The sequence below is a fragment of the Physeter macrocephalus genome, chromosome 4 (assembly GCF_002837175.3).
Source record: "Physeter macrocephalus isolate SW-GA chromosome 4, ASM283717v5, whole genome shotgun sequence".
Taxonomy (NCBI): Eukaryota; Metazoa; Chordata; class Mammalia; order Artiodactyla; family Physeteridae; genus Physeter; species Physeter macrocephalus.
Genome location: NC_041217.1, coordinates 96,838,012 through 96,857,163, shown reverse-complemented (window position 1 = coordinate 96,857,163; position 19,152 = coordinate 96,838,012). Strand labels below are relative to the sequence as shown.

The 19,152-nt window shown below is 34.7% G+C and overlaps 1 protein-coding gene across 3 annotated transcripts in view; it reads left to right on the top strand.

Annotated features, from left to right (window-relative positions):
* SNX7 (sorting nexin 7) overlaps positions 1 to 19,152 on the top strand; it is a 99,914-nt gene that overhangs the window by 71,196 nt on the left and 9,566 nt on the right. For all 3 annotated transcript variants that reach the window (XM_007117504.2, XM_007117506.3, XM_007117505.3), the window contains one exon: positions 8,095 to 8,247. In XM_007117504.2, coding sequence (XP_007117566.1) covers positions 8,095 to 8,247 — 153 coding nt within the window. The remainder of the gene's footprint in view (positions 1 to 8,094; positions 8,248 to 19,152) is intronic.

The window sequence follows — 19,152 nt, the reverse complement described above, 5'->3', positions numbered from 1 at the left end:
ATGAGTAAATGTAAAAGTTCTTGCCTCTGTATTGAAAATATATTGAGAGAAATAGCATCAAAAGATCAACCTTAAATGTTAAGAGCAAAAGGCCTACCTAATCATCTTTAAGTACATTTTAATCTCTAAGAAAAGCCCAATTATTTTTTAATGTTTAATATTAGATCAAATATATGTACTCTAGATACATTGTATTTACCTCTTAAATAGCTGATGAGTATACAGGTAATCCCATTTTTGTCTCCAAACTTTATTTATTATAAAATATTTTTGGAGATGTATAATTGTGGAGTATGTTCTTTAAAAAAATATTTCAAAATATTTTTCATATTTTATTTGCTACCGTATTTTATATGCCACCCTAACTTTGTGATTATACAGTTCACATCTGTAATATTTTATTTATAAATAAATAGATGTTTCTGATATAATTTCCAGGACAACATTTTGTCACAAAGGAAAAAACTTGTCTTTATTATGGGATTCTAAAATGTTCTATCACTTATATCTTTTTTATTGTTAATAAAATACGAATTTTCTGTGGAAAAAATTTTATATTTGAGTTAATCATTTGCTTAAAGAAAGGTAATAAATAAACTGTATTTGCATGGATTTATCTAACTTTTCTATAAAAATCCATCTATTTCTGATGGTTGTACTTATGGGAAAATATGTTCTTACAATTTTAAATGTATAAAAGTCATAGAAAATTAAAATCTATAAAAGGCCTATTTTAATAAAAATTATTAAAATGTTATAGGGTTTCTGGATTGGTTTCGCTTTCTGAAGTCAGCCTTGAGGGAATAAGGAGGAAAACCTCCAAGGTGATTAAATGGGTTTGAGGGATTCAGTGCACCTGTGGTTGTCTTAGCAGACATGTGCTTCAAAAATTGCGTAACTGTTAAAAATAGTATAATGGGGCTTCCCTGGTGGTGCAGTGGTTGAGAGTACACCTGCCGATGCAGGGGACACGGGTTCGTGCCCCGATCCGGGAAGATCCCACATGCCGCGGAGCAGCTGCAGCTGTGAGCCATGGCCGCTGAGCCTGCACATCCGGAGCCTGTGCTCCACAACGGGAGAGTCCACTACAGTGAGAGGCCCGTATTGAAAATATATTGAGAGAAATAGCATCAAAAGATCAACCTTAAATGTTAAGAGCAAAAGGCCTACCTAATCATCTTTAAGTACATTTTAATCTCTAAGAAAAGCCCAATTATTTTTTAATGTTTAATATTAGATCAAATATATGTACTCTAGATACATTGTATTTACCTCTTAAATAGCTGATGAGTATACAGGTAATCCCATTTTTGTCTCCAAACTTTATTTATTATAAAATATTTTTGGAGATGTATAATTGTGGAGTATGTTCTTTAAAAAAATATTTCAAAATATTTTTCATATTTTATTTGCTACCGTATTTTATATGCCACCCTAACTTTGTGATTATACAGTTCACATCTGTAATATTTTATTTATAAATAAATAGATGTTTCTGATATAATTTCCAGGACAACATTTTGTCACAAAGGAAAAAACTTGTCTTTATTATGGGATTCTAAAATGTTCTATCACTTATATCTTTTTTATTGTTAATAAAATACGAATTTTCTGTGGAAAAAATTTTATATTTGAGTTAATCATTTGCTTAAAGAAAGGTAATAAATAAACTGTATTTGCATGGATTTATCTAACTTTTCTATAAAAATCCATCTATTTCTGATGGTTGTACTTATGGGAAAATATGTTCTTACAATTTTAAATGTATAAAAGTCATAGAAAATTAAAATCTATAAAAGGCCTATTTTAATAAAAATTATTAAAATGTTATAGGGTTTCTGGATTGGTTTCGCTTTCTGAAGTCAGCCTTGAGGGAATAAGGAGGAAAACCTCCAAGGTGATTAAATGGGTTTGAGGGATTCAGTGCACCTGTGGTTGTCTTAGCAGACATGTGCTTCAAAAATTGCGTAACTGTTAAAAATAGTATAATGGGGCTTCCCTGGTGGTGCAGTGGTTGAGAGTACACCTGCCGATGCAGGGGACACGGGTTCGTGCCCCGATCCGGGAAGATCCCACATGCCGCGGAGCAGCTGCAGCTGTGAGCCATGGCCGCTGAGCCTGCACATCCGGAGCCTGTGCTCCACAACGGGAGAGTCCACTACAGTGAGAGGCCCGCGTACCGCAAAAAAAAAAAAAAAAAAAAAAAATCTTAAAAATAAAAATAGTATAATGGTTTATAATCGTAGAAATGGTCCACAGGGCTATTCCATTAGCATGTAGGCTTTATTTCCTAGCAGTAATGAATGATCTGCATGGATTCGTCCAAATTATTTTACCCACTTTCCCACATGACCTGTGACAAACATTCATAACATGATATAACCAGGGTTCAGAGCTATAACTGACGTGGACAGAACCAGTATGTCAGTCCTTGGCCCTTTAGCCATCAGACCATTCTCTAGATAACCTTGAACTGAATCAAAGAAACAAAACAAGCTCAATCTAACAAGTAAAGGAAGGGGCACCCTTTAGCTGAATCTAGGATACATCCAAGTTGATGGGATATGACATGAACCTCATGCATCTTTTATTCTTTGATCTGACACCCACCTCCTAGACTGTACTTTTTATGCATGAGAAATAATGAAGCATAGTAATTAAATATTACTTTAACATTTAATATGTTGATGTTAATGGTGGACTATTTTTAGCATGATCATATTTTTCTTTTTTTTTCACTGTTATTTCCTTTATTTTTTTTCTCCATGACCCTGTTCCTTCTCAGGGATGAGTACTTTTTGAATTTACTTTGTAAGAATTATAGTAAGAATTTTTAGTGAACCATGTCACAAGGTTGACCTCCAAAAGTTGTTTGATGTATACCTCACCCTGCAAGACTATTACTGTTGCCTTTAGGCCTTTATTTCCTATCTCACCCTACCCCACCTGTTCTTCCAGTGAATGCTATCCAGTTAAAAATATCAGATAATCTTATCTTTTCTTCCAGTGCCCACCCACACTTAGTCAGTTGCCAGCCCCTACTGATTCTGTGTTTCAGGATCTCCTCCTCTCAGTATCCCCTGTATCAGGAATCTCATTGTTACTGCTGTCTTCCTGGTCCTCTTCCCTAAACTCCCTCAGTGATTCCACTTGATTTTTATTGAAAATCCAAACATCCCCCAGGGAAATCCCTTTAGTACCTGGCAGCTGCCTCTCTTTCCTCTTTTGCTATTCCCCTACTCACACTCTAGGTACCAACCTTGACAAACCACCTGCAATTTTTAGAAACTTCAAAGTAAACATGCTTCTAGGACTGTATACCCTATTTGCTTCACATGAACTGCATTTCACATTTTCTGTATCCAGTTGTTGTTTTTTTTATTTCTCCCCTTAGGCATGAGTCCTTGAGGGCAAGGTCTGTTTTTTCACCCTTCATCTTAGTTCCTAACAGAGACTAGATGGATGCTGAGTGAATGCTGCAGGATGAGTGAGTGGGAATGAACCACATCCTCATCATTTTTATTGCTGTCTCCATAGTCCCAGTGAAGGTTAATTGGTTTCCTTTCTTCCCCTCCTCCTCCCTTTCTCTTTTAAGCATCCTTGGGTATCTCTGACTCAGGAATCTATCTGAAGTATACTTCAGCCCTGGTCAGAAACTTTCGGTAGCTTACCTTTTCCTACAGAATCCATTTCATGCTCAATATCATTTACACCCTCTAGTGGTCAATCTTCAATCAGCCTGTCCAGCTGCATTTCCCATGTTTCTCCTTGCCCACCTCCAGCCTCCAAACCTACCTCTTATCCATTCTTTTGTCACACTCTATAGCATAACATCCCTGTGGTTTTATTTATGCCATACCCTCATCCAGGTGTCTTCTTCCCCACTCACTGCCTAGCAAATTAACACTTGGAATGTCCCCTACCCAAGTTGGAATTAATCCTCCATGCTGTATCTTTCTATATACTACTTTAATTTTTTCCTCCATTATGAGATATATCACATTCTGCTTTGTATTATAGCCTTTGGATTTTGTTTTATTTTTGCATATCTGCATTCTAAAAGATAACAAACTCCTTAAGGTAAGAGCTGAATCAGTTTAACCTTGAAAGCCACATGCAAGCTAGCTTGGGGCTATTCACTCACTAAGGAAAGAGCATGTATTTTCACTTGAATCTCCATGATGCCACAAAAAGCTGTGTGATCTCTTTTATTTCTTTCTCCCAGTTTCCCAGCTTGTAAAAGGAAGATAATATTACCAAATTTGCAATATTATTATGCAGATTAAATGAAATAATGTATGTAAAGTATATAGCTTAATACAGTGGCCCATGGCAGAAACACAATAAGTGGTCATTATTATTGCTGCTGTTCCTGGTGCTATAGTAGGTACTCGCCATTGAAGAAGGATATTTTTTTGTTTGCCTGAGCTCTTAGTATTAATGGTTTTCATTTAATTGTGTGGTTCATTTCTAGCTGAGTATAACTGAAGCTAGAGATTACCCATTAGCCTTGCGGTTAAATCTAAATCTTTACTTTTCACTATATTACAATCTTTTATTACTTATTCTGATATTACAACATTTTCCTGGCAAAGAGGATTGCTTCCTTCTTCAGTTTTTCCACCAACAGAGGGCTAAGTCGTTTCCAGTATTTGTGAAATGAATGATTCAAGCTTTAATCCTTTTAAACTCAGTCTTTTCTATGCTGTTTTCTGGTAGAAACCATAATTCCCTACTTTTAGAGTTATTGAAACCTTCTCTGTGGTTAGAGGGGTGCTGAAGCACTAGAGGGGCTTCTTTGGTCCGCCAGGTGCCTAACACGTTACTCTCCCACTTCGGTGAAATTTTGTCCAGTGTTTATGTTCAGAGACTGGATTGCACCATCTAAATGCACAGTTCTTTGTATGAAAGAACTTGCTAAAAGTGCAGTCAACTAAGGGAAGGGAAATCTAATGATATGCATTGTAAATTGATAGGAAAGATAATAGTCCAGATCATTCCTAATTTGAATTAAGTGTTTTGTGCTAATTATCAATTAGAGTTTCTTCAAGTCAAAATTAGGGGAAGATGATTCAGTGTGAGGAAATACCTAATGTCTCTTTTTTCCTTTTCTAACTAAAATAATGACGGAATCATCAAAGAAATAAAAAGTGGTCAGTATTTATATGTGTGTGTGTGTGTGTGTGTGTGTATATATATATATATATAGCCTCCAAAAAAATGACAAGAATTGATCATGTATATTTAGAACATATGTAATCCTCTTCTACACTGATGAGAATAAATCAAGAAATAGCACTAGAAATTAAGACCTAGACCCTGGCAAAGGAATGGTATATTTCCAGAGACCAAAATACTGGAAGAGAAGAGGGAATCAGTTTCCATTTCACCAACTGATGATGATGGTGGTAATGGTGGTGGTACTGGTGGTCATGGTGGTGGTAATGATGATAGTAGTAGATATCGTTTAGTAGAAAAATTGTCAGGCACTGTGCACATCAATGAATGTGTTCATTATCTCAGGCAATTTTTAATAAAAATCCCTTCGAGATGGGTACTGTCATTTTTATATTCATTTTACAGATGAAGAAACTAGGGCTTCAAAAATTACTCTTACCCAGTGTCACACAGCTTATGAAAGACAGACGTGGGGTCTGCGATCAGTCTAACCTATCATTAGTCGTCTTAATCCCAGTGCCATGCTGATCAGGCTACAAAGCTTCTTTCTGTAGGTGGGAGTGAAGTCAGAGAACAGGACAGGGCTTCTTTAGGAATGCAGTAGCTCTGGACCAGAGCCGAAGCACCAACCAGCCTGACTACCGCTAACAAGGGCTTTTAGGAGAGGGAGTTGCAGATTGAAGAGGGGAAGACTTTGTTTAAACCCCTTATGGCAGTGACACCATTTTAAGCTCCATCAGGAGGGGAAGGAAGATAGAATATATGATTTAGATACTGTGTTTCCTGAAGCCACTTTCAGTAAAGAACTTTGCCAGTAATCCCACTCCACTCCAGTGCATGGCAGTTTTAGACTGCAAAACCTAAGCAGAGGAGAAAAACAGTGCAGTTACAGTTGGTGTAGGTACCTCTTGATCCTAGCTATAAAAAAAGACACTTTTCTAATCATCTCCATCTGGCTGTGAAAATGGCAAGATTCCATCCAACAACCCAGAGGAGTGAGGTTCTGTAACCCGCCCCTGAGCTTTCTCCCGATCCTGTTTGAGTTTGGCCTGTCAGTAAAATTTTACCTTAGCTTATTCCCCAGCATCCACAGTCCACCATAAGAAATCCCATTAACATCATTTTAGACAAATTCTCTGTGATTAAGCAAAATAATTACCCCAAAGAGTCATACATACGCATAAAGTAATAAATGGCCTCACTGAGATAGTTTACAAACAAAATAAGAAAGTGAAAAAAAAAGCACATCTTCCCGCCACACACAAAACATGAAAACCAACCTTACTACTGAAATAGATCTCCCATAGGTAATAAAAGATTTATATAATACCAAATGTCTATTCTTAGGGAAACAAAAGCAAATATGGCTGCAGTGAAATAAAGTCAGCAGTGAAATTTCACAGCAAAATATTGACAAATGAATAAAAATATTTCAAACAAGCATTGGAAGTAAAATAACATTTTTTTTTTATTCTAAGACATACATTTTCACATTTTAGCGTGTCTGTAATGGGGACCTTCTTAAATGATAGCCTCTTTCAAATACTCGGAGCCAAGGAATAGTGGTAATGTATAATGCCCCCTTTAAAACATGGGAGAGGTGGTGTCATTTCTGCTTGAATCTCTCTGGCTTTGGGTCTCACTCAATAAAACGTAAGATCCTTACCATGGACTGCATGGCTCAGTAAGATCTGATCACCCACTGCTTCTCTGCCCTCATCTCCTAAGAGCTTCCCTCTTTTTTAACTCTGCCACCTGTTACAGCCATGCTGGTCTCCTTATTCTTCTTGGACCATCCAGGCATGCTTCCACCTCTAGGCCATTTTCCTGTTTCTTCCTCTGCCAGGAATGCTTTTCTTACTAAGAATCCCATGGTTCACTCTCACATCAACTTCAGATATTTATTCAAATGACAGTTTCTTATTTAGGCTTTCCCCAGCCATCTTATCTAAAATTGCATCATTCATATACTCCCTGTCTACCTTTCTGCTTCGTTTTTCTTTTTGACACTTACTATCAAATGATAGTTCATATTTCGTTTATCTTGCTTATGGTTTATCTCTCCCCAGTTGAATATCAACTCTGGCAAAAACAGGGTTTTTTTTTGTCTATTGTCTTCACTGTTGAATCTCCAAGTCCTAGAATAATGCCTGGTATGGAGAAGGAACTTAATAAATAAATGTATGCTGACTATATGAATAAATATGTGTGTATAAAATATGCATAAATATATAAAATTTTATATAAATATAAATGTGCTAAATATAAAGCAATAAATTGATGGGTTCCATGCTCAAAGGTTGGTGGGTATGTTGGGGAGGAGGTGTGACTGTCACACTCAGCCTGTCTAATGGAGCATGGACTAGGTGTCAGGTGTCTTGTGATATAAACCTACCTCTGTTACCAGCCAAGTGGAATGTGGCAAGTTAATCCCCTGGGCCTCCAGGTTGGACTACATAATCTATACGGATGTTATAACATGTCAGTTAATTGAGCATTCTGCTAAAAACAGCTGAAAAATGAGGAGTAGGAAGGGGAAGCTGAAGATGCGAAACCATAACTTTTAACATAAATATTTTCACCACAAACAGTGGTAATGAGAAAGTTATGGCAAAAGAATTTTGGAATAACTTGTAGTCCAATTTCCTTGCTTTATAAATAGTGTAACTGAAGCCCAAGATTAGAGAGATTTAGGTAAAGTCAAGTGCTAATTGACGGCAGACCTTAGAGCTCTACTTGACATCTCTGAATCCAGTGTTCTCTTTAACTAGTTAGTATACAGGGTAAATACTGGTGACTTTTCAAAAAAAGTATTATTCTTAAACTGTTTTTTATAATATTCAGCTTAGATTTTAAGAATTCACTTAGTGACAGGAATACATAGATCAATTGATCTCTCTTTGTGATCTAATTCAGCTTACGGAAGAGATTGGAAAACTGGAAGATAAAGTGGAGTGCGCTAATAATGCCTTGAAAGCAGACTGGGAAAGATGGAAACAAAACATGCAAAATGATGTCAAGTCAGCATTTACAGATATAGCTGAGGAGAATATCCACTATTATGAACAGGTAATTAGTGATATGTGGTATTGCTTCGTTTTTAAAAAGTTATCCTCTCTCTTACTTTCTATCTGTCTTGTGTTGAAAGAGTCTGTTCAGGAACTAAGTATCACATTCAGAAGTCTCTTTGGTGACTCAGTGCCGGTGGAGTTGCCAGTTAATATAGTAATGCTAAACCCACCCACTGACGCAAATGTGTTTATTTTGAGGAAGGGTGATAAGTTTTCCTCCCTACACAGCATGCCCAAGTACCTAATTTGAGCTGAGCTTGATGTGAGAAAGAATTATGCTACCATTTTGTTGTGTCTGTTTTCCCCTCAGTTTCTTGTTTTGGAAGGATTTGAATTCTTCAAAAGCACTTGATCATGCTTCTTAATGATTCTCCTATCTTATTTGCTTTTCCTCTCTTTTTCTTGTATTAAAAAGCGTTTGCAAAATGAGGAAAGGACCAAAGGTTTGAATGAGCAGAAAATTAGTTCAGGGCTTATACATTATGTCCCTGCCATCCCTACCATGCCTTCAGTAGCTATTCAAAAAATCAAAAAAGGAGCAGTAGTTCAGTTTAGTTTATAGTTCAGTTTTTTGTTTGTTTGTTTGTTTTTTAATTCAGGAAAGAGAGTAGTCAACATTTTGCTTTTCAAATGATTACCTTTTTTGAACAACTAACAATTCCACAAAGTAGTTATTATTTTAAATGAATTTTATGCTATCACTTTCTTCATCTAGCATATTCTGAGAGTTTTATAGTTTTAATTCCTACATTGACGTATTTGACCCATTTTGAGTTTTTTTTTTTTTTTTTTTATAGTATGGGGTAGGGGTACAACTTCATTCTTTTTCCTTTCTTTTTTTTAATGTTTACTTATTTATTTTGGCTGCGCTGGGTCTTGGTTGCGGCATGAGGACTCTCAGTTGCAGCATGTATGCGGGATCTAGTTCCCCGACCAGGGGTCGATCACGGGCCCCCTGCACTGAGAGTGCAGAGTCTTACCCACTGGACCACCAGGGAAGTTCTCATTCATCTAGAGTATTCTGAACATACTTTTCCCGGAAGGTATATTTTAAACATACATCTTTAACCTTATCTCTGACTGAATTAATGACTATACAAAATTGATACATTAAGAGAATTATTTTATACTTTGTAGTCTATAGTGCTTGCCAGTTTAAATGTACTTTAAACTAAAATATTTTCTATTTTGCAAGATTATCTAAGTGATACGGATATTTTCATTCAACAAGAATTACTTGAGCCCCTACTACCACCAGACACTGTGCTGGCCCCTGGCGAGACCACAGTATGCAAGACAAACACGGTCCCTTTCTCATGTAGTTACAGTCAATAAAAACAAAACGTTATGATAATAAAGTATAATAAGTTCCAGGATAGAAAGACATTGCAGGAAAAGAGGAAGATTCCTCAGAGGATGTGTTTAAGCTGAGACCTTAATGAATGATGAATGAGAGGTAGCCAGATAAAGATGTGAGTAAGAGAGTTCCAGGCAGAGAAAAGACGAGAAGTGAGAGAGTACATGTTCAAATTACTGAGGTTCTTTTTGAAGGATGGTGGAGTGGAGGTAGTGTTGAGTTGAAAAAGGAGGCTTGTAGAGGAGGAAAAATTTTCCTGAACCCTCTTAGGATCCCTGGCTGGGTCTGAAAATGAAACTGACAAAGATAAATTAACAGGAGAAAAGTATATATGTTGATTTAATGTAAGTTCTTTGTGGTACAGGAGGCTTCATGAGCAAATCTAGACCAGAAGAAACAGATCTGAGTATTTCTATGCTAGGTTTGATGAAGAGTGGGCTGTCATGTAGAAATAGGCTAGGTTAAGGAGTATGAGTTAAGTGAAATAAACTGGAGGGAATTTAGCAAGCCCTTTTTGTTAGGAGTCTTCTCAGTGTCCCTTTGTCTTTGGAGGTAAAGATGCTTCTTTTTTCCTCTGGGCATAAGGAGGCCACCTCTTGTATGAGGGTTTTATGACCTGCTTCGTGAGATAAGGGTTGGAAGAATGTCAAAGTGACCTTTCTCCTTCTGCCATATTCTCAAACTCATTCATCTTAATATGCCAACATGTCATATTTTGCATTAGTATGTCCTGAATGCTATTAGGCTGAAGAGGACCTTATAAACTTTGTCTTTTATTTTTCATTCTAAGGGAAATGGGGAATGCCACTGAAGACTTTTCAGCAGGGAAGAGACAATATCTATTGCACTTGCCTTTTAGAAAGATCACACGGGCTATATGGGTCAGAGTAGAACAAAACTAAACATGTTGAGCCTAGTTAGAAAATGTAGCAACAAAGACAGAGATGTGAACTGACATAGAGGTTTCCTGGCAGTGGGCTAGAGATTAGTGGACAGATTCAAGTGATTTTCTTTTTAGAAGGTGGGATTGGAAGATCATTTTCTACCTCTTATATTTTTTTATTCTATATTAACATCCTTAAGTAAATTCAAGTCTCTAAAAGGAATTTCCCATAAATCTCAGATTTTGAAATGATTTAAAATATTTCTGTTGGATAAAGCACATTTATCAACATAGGCTTTTTTTTTTTTACCACTTAACTCTTTAAATCCACGGAAATAACTTTCTCTCTCCTTTACAATAGAACCTGTCCACACTGACCTTATAGGAGTGTTATGACAATTGAAATAATTTTTAAGAAAATGCCTTGAAAATTAGGATATACAATATACTATAAGTGATTGTGATTATAAAACATATTAGGTTATAAAAGTCATGTGACAAATGCACCTACTATGTTTTCCTTTCAATGATAAAGTCTGCAAAACTTTTCTAAGTTTGTTTTTTTATTTTTTTAAGAGAAAATGTTCATGGCAATTCCATTGAACTCCAGGTGAAATGTTTGAGTTTTGACTATACCTGTCACATAAATACATATTTTTGTCATGCTCATAGGTTGCACTCAGTTTATACAAAATACAGTTTTATTAGAAATAGTTAAATTAGCATCACTGTGCCATATTGCCATATTGCAAATTTTGTTCTTCACAGCAGTTTATATCAGTATGTTTTTCACCCTTTCCTCCAAATGAATTATATTTCTACATGTTGCTAAAATTATATAAAGTGTACTGCATCTTAGATTTATATATTTGGAGGAATTGCTGGTTTTCTTTATTATAACTTCATAAGACCCCTACAGCTCCAGTTATTTATTGGTTTTTTTCCTAAGTGAATAACTCTGAACTGATTTGGTACATCAGTGCAAGCATAATCAGGAAATTGGGGCCCTTATATAATCAAGGCTTCCTAACTAACACACAAACTGTGTGGCCTGAAACAGCAACAGTCTGCTGTTATCTGTTAACTTCAGAATATCTCAGATATACAAGGAAGTGAAATATTACAGAATCTTTCCAGTCCCTTTTTAATTTAATAATATTATTATGGAAATACTTCTGTTTTCGTCAACATTTGTAAAAATAAATCACCAAAGGGGTTTGTTCCTAGTGTGATAGAAGAAATGGGGTATAAACATTTGCCTTTGGACTTTTATGAAGTAAAATGGTCACAGTTTGTTTACAACTTAAAATTTAAATATTAAAATAACAGAGTAAAATCAGTTTGTAAATATGAGGTATAAGTCTGTATCAGAAACCAATTATTGTCATATTGAAATATTATACTTAGATGTGTGAATTTACTTGGAGACAGTTAACACCGAATATGAAACAGGTATCTCCAAATAAACTCTGAGTAGGTGAAATGAAGCTATTCCCAATTTTGTTCTTTATGACCAATAACTAAGAATAAATTTGAGTCTTTTTATAAAAACAAGAATAATGAAACAATAAAACAAAAATCCAATTGAACATAGGTGAATAATTTCAAAGTATCTTGGTATCCAAATAACCAAAGAAAATTATTTCTTGCTAAAATGTGAAGGGATGCTGAAACCATAAAATATGACATGCTGGATAAAGTACGTGGACATTTTCTAATTGTTCTTTAGTAGGTACAAAAGAGTGTAAATTTCAATTGTTGTTGATGATACTGATGCTGATGATTATGATGATGGTGAAGAGATTTGAAAGGAAGTAATCCTTGGTAGGTATTATAAATTGAAAGAATATACCCTTTGAAAGTTTAATTTTAATATCATAACCATGAAAAGATCACATAGTGTTAATTTTTGCCAAGTAAAACTGTTTGTAGTTAAGTGAATATAATACTTGAAGTAATAAAATTTGTTTCTTTGCACAGTTTATTTTAGAATTATTAGTTAATGTATGGAAGTCATTGTTTCAGAGCCTCATTTTCTGGTTTGAAAATTAATACATGCACATGAAAAACAAAAAAATGACAGATGCTTAGTACACAAATGTATAAAGAGGAAATAAAGAATGCCCATAACCTTATCTCCTAGAGAAGGCTACACTTAAATGCAATTATAGAAAAATAATTTGCTATATGCAGTTAAAAATATTTTGAAATTTCTGCATGGTTCTTTTCAAATGTGCATGGTTCTTTTCCAATGTGTCAACATAAAAACATATGTTACTTATTTGTGTCATGATGATTATAGTGGATATGTATTATTTTGAGTTCTGTATTTTTTATTTGTTTAAACACTTTTCTGTATAACAACATAATCTTCTAGTACATCATGTTAATATACCTTTATTAGTGAAGAGAACTACTGATAAGCATTTATGTAAATTTTTTGCTCTCATAAATAATACTACTAAAAATAATTATGAACACTAGACTTAAAATCTTTTTTGATAAGAATTTCAAGAAATAACCAGGTTAGAGTTCGCTTCATTTCAAATGCTATCAGTCTTATTTAAGAATGTCAATTGCCTCGTGTAAAAGCATTCATTTAAGATTCAATTAACATCAAAACCCTATGCTAAGCAACATTCAAATTCAAAATTAAATCTTGCCCTTAGGGAAGAATAATAAGTATATGTATTTTTCACTTGATTGATACAGCTTTACAATGTATTACTTTTTTTTAATGGAAGAATATTTAAATTAGTTTTTTTTACTTGAATGGTAATGAACTGACTTAATAGAAGGGTTGTATCATTACTGAATAATAAAAATATATGTATCTACATGGACATCTAGGAAGCAGAAAAGCAATTATAGTATAGGACGTTTTCTCTAAGATAAATGAAGGAAAAAAATCATTACAAGTGTTCACCATCCAGCCAAATCAATAGTACAACTAATGCTTTCCTAAATTCCAAGTCCAGCTATATATGGACCATTTAAAAAGTAGAGAAATTTTAAAAAATAGGTATCATAGCAGTTCTTCTACAAAGTAAGTAATAGATAAGCATTGAATGTCCTAAAAGTTCTTCAAGTATAGTTGTTCTTATTTAAAAATGTATTCTTTATTACATTGGGAATGGTAAAATAAACTCTAGCAAAAGAGTTGCTTGCTTTAAATTAAGTGGTGCACTACATACTTTGGAACATTTTTAAAATTTTTGTGAATATTTCAAACCCCCTGGTCCAAGTAAAGATAGCTCCCAAGCATTGTGACTTTAAGAGGTTAATCTATATTGGTAATGATTATAAAACTGACAGCTAAGCAAGATTCTGATGAGTGGCATTTAGATTTCTGTCTGAAATTTCATTCTTTTTTAAAAAATTGGGACTCAGATAAATTATGGACTTTCTGTTCATCTACATGAATTAAAAGGAACAGTTAGAGGGAAGAGCTTCTCTAGATCTAATTCCATCCAACAAAGAGGAACGGTTATGTAACACGACAGAAACTTGGGGAGAAAGTACCATTTTCAAAATCTGGGAGGTCAAAGGAAAGCAAAGGAAGGAAACACTGGCCATTCTGTTATATTGAGTAGAATTTAGTAAAGTGATTTTAAAAAATTACAGAAAAGTATAATTTCAACATCACAGACTCAAAAAGAGAATATGACATAAGAAGAATGAACAATTCTAAAAAGTAATAAAAGGCGTGAAGCAGTTAAAGAATCAGATACAATTACTTCTGTGGACCATGGACTATGAAAGACAAAGATGTAAAGAGAGAGATACAGTCAGAGATGAATACAGAGAAACAGTATCAGGGAGGGCACATTTCAGGAAGAAGTGAGGTTTTGGAAAAAAATGGAATGACTTCCAAATAGCACCAAAGTCAAATGGAAGTGGGTGTGAGGAGCCTCTTTTGGAAGCAAGAAAATTAGGAATTAATAAACTCTAATAAAATTAGTAAAGTGAATCTCTAATGGAAACCATGTTATGGAAACTGAGTAAACAGAACTACTTCATTTCTATTTCACTCCTGTTCTCTCCATCAAGGAGAATGAAAATGTAAGTTGCAAGATTTAGGCAAATACAAATAAAAGATAACTAAAATTCAGTATATTTGAAGAGATAATAAAACATTAGCTATCCATTGCCACAAAAAGAGAAGGCTGGCATGTTCTTTTTACAATGACCCTTGCAAAGCCTTTCCTTTATCAGCCCAAAAGCAGTGCTTACAAAGCTCTAGATGAAGCCTTTAATTCTAAACTGATTTACGTAGAGAAAGATCGACAGACTTCTGCTCACCCAGGAGAAATGCAGGCTACTTTTCTTTCCTAGGTGAATACTCAGATTAGCTCCAGAGAAGGTTTTGGGAAATACTGAAACAATGACACCTGTTTCCCAAATAGTTAACCTCTGTAATTTCTACGCACCATACACAATCACCTCATACTGCTCAACTCTTTGTAACAGCCTTTCTTGTAAAGAGAAGGATGGAAGTGATTAAGGATTTAACCAGCTGTAGTTGTTTAGTATCATTTTGGTCCTAAGGACTGACCTGTAGTTTTTGAGTTTTCCTTTTAAATATTGGGAGAGAGGCATAAAAGTTGGTCTATGTTGAACCATTTAAATTATATTTTTATATTGACAGTCTCTTAGGATGAAACAGAGTAAACAGATACTTTCTTTAAGGTTAATGTGTCTCAACTCCCTTTCCAAATCATAAGAATAAAGAATTTAGCTAGAGCTGGAATAATTCAAAGTTATCTAGGACGGGGATTTTTGAATCCATGTCAGGGTACTTTTCTTTTTACAGTCATGCCTCATAACATTTACTAAAGCTGGTACCTGACCTAATTCCTAGGACCCAGGAAGACAGCCCTTCAGAAAATAACAGTCTATCTTTGGAACTATTTGAAGAATGTTTCAGAACTACATTATATACCCTAGGGGATTCAGTAGATTTCCATTAATGGGTAGGATAGATTTCCTGGAAAGTAAACACACCACCAGCTTGAGAGACTAAGATGCTTAGATATTTACTCAACCTGACCATTTTTATGCCAGCTAAATTTTTCAATTCATTACGTTCTTGTGTCCACATTATTTACTTTTTTACTCAATGGGAGGCACTCATTAGAAGCCTGAATGTCTGGATTAGCAAATTCAAGCTGCATTACACTACTCTTCTATGCACCATCCAGTTCATTTAGGGATGGTCGTCTTCATCAAAAGAAAAACACCAAGTTTTTTCATCTTCTTAATGCTGTTAAATGACAATCCATTGAATACCTAGGAGTTTTTCCCTTTGTATTTTGAGTAAAGAGACCAACACTATTGATTGTTTAATGATTAATCTTGTCCTCTTTACCATTTATCCTATGGAAATCATGTTTGGGGGGAGCAATCAATTCCTATTTCAAATAGAATCTAAAGGTACACAGTAATAATGATTAGAACAAGGGAAACAGAGATAGAATAATAACCTTGTGTCATCCTAAGGCTAAAACTTTTTATTCTCACTGATAAGAAGCTTCACCATCGATTATGGAAACAAAATAATCAATAAAACACTTGCTTGGATTGCTCATGGGAGGCTATTATGGTCCTCTATTATTGGTTGATTGGTTGGGGGGGGAGGCATCTATGGAGAATAGCTATCACAGAGGATGCAGAGCTGCCTTCTCAGTTTGATAGATTGTACCAGGAGTCCTGGATGAGTGAAGAGGCGAGAATTATAAATTGAGCTGAGGGAACTCTACATTAAAGACATTTTATAAATTTTTTAAATCAACTATTACAAATGGCAGAGGAAGTCCCAGGGCATAGTTCTTTGGGTCTCTAACTGTTGTATATTTAAGGACATACTTGATCACACAATCATTTGCTTCTATTGATTTTACTTTGGCTGTCATTGGGTATGACAACTTCATAGCCAAGTGCCTTCCTTTTAGGTTATACTGTTTCACTTCATGGAGAAGTTTGGCAATGCATCTTAGCACATTAAAGTTTCTTAGAAGCTCCCTAGGAAAAACATCTGTTCACCTTTGTTTAAGATCTCAGATTTATTTGTTCACCTAAGTCATTTATGGAATTAATGTCTGAAATAGTCTCTAGAAAATACTTAGGAAACTGATAAAAATGTTCATTAGAGCTTTTATTGTAAAACCATCTGAAGAAGTTTAGGTAAATATGAGCTCTTGACAGTAAATTTCAGTTCCACTTGGCTTAAAAAACTGTTCTCTTGTAACCAACTACCTTTTAAACTTACACCTCAATAATTTGATACAACTTTTCAGTGATAAAAATGAATGCTCCTCTGTCATAGCAGATAAGGTTAATTGTTATCCTCTACATTGATGACAAGGTTGTATTCCAAGTAGTAAATCTACTTCTAACTACTTCTACCACCACCCCCAACAAGGAATCCTTATACTCAGGCCAAAATTACTTTGCAATAAGATCATCTTCAGCATGTAGAATGATAGTATACTTTGCAGACATTAAGTCATTTAATTTACTAGGTCTTTATCTTGGTGACCCCACTGAAATTTGCTTTTTTCAAAACTTAAGTTTCATAAGAGGCATATTGAGGTCTTTTGATATTAGTAGACACTTTTGACTTAAAATTAGAACAAAATAATTATCTCCATTCTTTAGTAGCTATTCAAAATACTGAATTCAGACCTGATGATGCATTTTGATAGTAATATTGGCAAACTAAGATGTAGTCAGAATAAGGTTATCATGGTGATAGTGGTCTAAGAAATGCATCTTCATTGAAGGAATTGGAAAAGAAGAAAGGTATTTGGAGGGCAGTCATGGAAGAAGTACATGTTTTATTGTTGCTTCAGAAAACATATCTAGCACCAACTTTTGGAAATTGTATAATTTGAATTCACAGAAGGAATTATTTCCTATGTATTAAAATTCTCTAAATTACATTAAATTGCATTGCAAAGAAATAAGTTCTCTGCCACTGGGAGTTTTTAAGCAATTGTTGAATAATGTACATCAGAAACTCTGTCTGTACTAGAATTTCTCAATGCAGTTTATAGGAAATTAGTTTTTGTGGGCTTCCCTGGTGGCGGAATGGTTGGGAGTCGGCCTGCCGATGCAGGGGACACGGGTTCGTGCCCCGGTCCGGGAAGATCCCGCAAAAAAAAAAAAAAAAAAAAAAAAAAAAAAGAAATTAGTTTTTGTAATGTTAATGGGTGTTAATCGTGAAAGAAAAGATAGATTCTGTAGTCAAATAAGTTTGAATTAACATTAAACAGGCGTTTTTACTAAAGTTCTGAGTCTTTTATGTGCTTATATGGTTTATGAATCTGAAGACATAATTTCTTTGACTAGGTCAGCATTTCTTCTTATAGGATTAGCCTGTCATGGAACACAATTTAGGAAACTTCAGGTAATTATGTTGATCTCCAAAGTGATGCTACTTAAAGTATGGACTAATGCCCAATTCATAAATTGTTAATTACAGATTTATAACATGATAGATTCAGAAACTAAAAGTAATCAGTTGAAATCTTCTATAGCAATTAGACATTGTCATGACATCCAAGTAGGTGATGATTAGACTTTTCTTGAATAAGGTATAGGCCAATTAGAGTATTATCCAGCTTTTGTGGTGATTTCTTGTGGCATGAAGTGCAAACTAGTCAGCTCAGTAGGATCACTTAATGGTCCTCAGCAGATTGAAAGAAAAAGACTTATTCATCATCGCAGATAGTTTGAGATGCGCTGCTCTAAAGTTCCTTCTGTTTTCTATAAGTCTGTTCATCTTTTACACTTAACATAGGTAGTTTCTTTTCTCATTTAAACATTTATAATATGATTAATATTCAAGTATTATAATGTATATAAAGCACAGTTCATTATAGAATTCAGTTTAAATGCACCAGGGTCTGACTTTTATTTACTTCCAAGGAAATCTTAAAAATCGAGTGTTTATCATTTTTAGAATTCTAAAGTATTATGTAATTAACTATTTGTTGTTTTATTAAGTGATGATTTCTATTCTGAATTGCATATTCCAAAGCCATAGCTATAGCTCATGTTTCCACATAACCGTGTACATCTTTTATTATAGTTCATGTAATTTTAAAGCTTCTGTTGTTTTACAGGTTTCTGCTTTCTTAAAAATATCTGTTAAAAACATTTTCACCAGTGTCATTCTGTGAGATAGTTATTTCTCAATTATCTGTACAAGCGAATTTGAGCTTAGATGTAAAAGGGACAGTTATGCCATAGCAAAGACAGTCTGTGCCTCTTCCCACCCTTTGGATTAGATAACTTTTTCTGTAGTTAAGTTTATCAAATACTTGAATAGGTGATTACATATGATAATGAAATAATTTTGTAAAATTATCTAGATTCTGAATCAAGAATTTTCTTCTTATTGTTCTTCATAAACGACAGACTATATACTATGTACCAATATATAGTTCCTGTAAAGAAAAGGAAGAAATGATTTAAAACACACATGCACACACTGCATGATGTAACATCTTGAAAAAAGAAGGTGGGTTTACTAATGAAAAAAATTAAAGCTGGGGGCTTCCCTGGTGGCCCAGTGGTTGAGAGTCCGCCTGCCGATGCAGGGGACACGGGTTCGTGCCCCGGTCCGGGAGGATCCCACATGCCGCGGAGCGGCTGGGCCC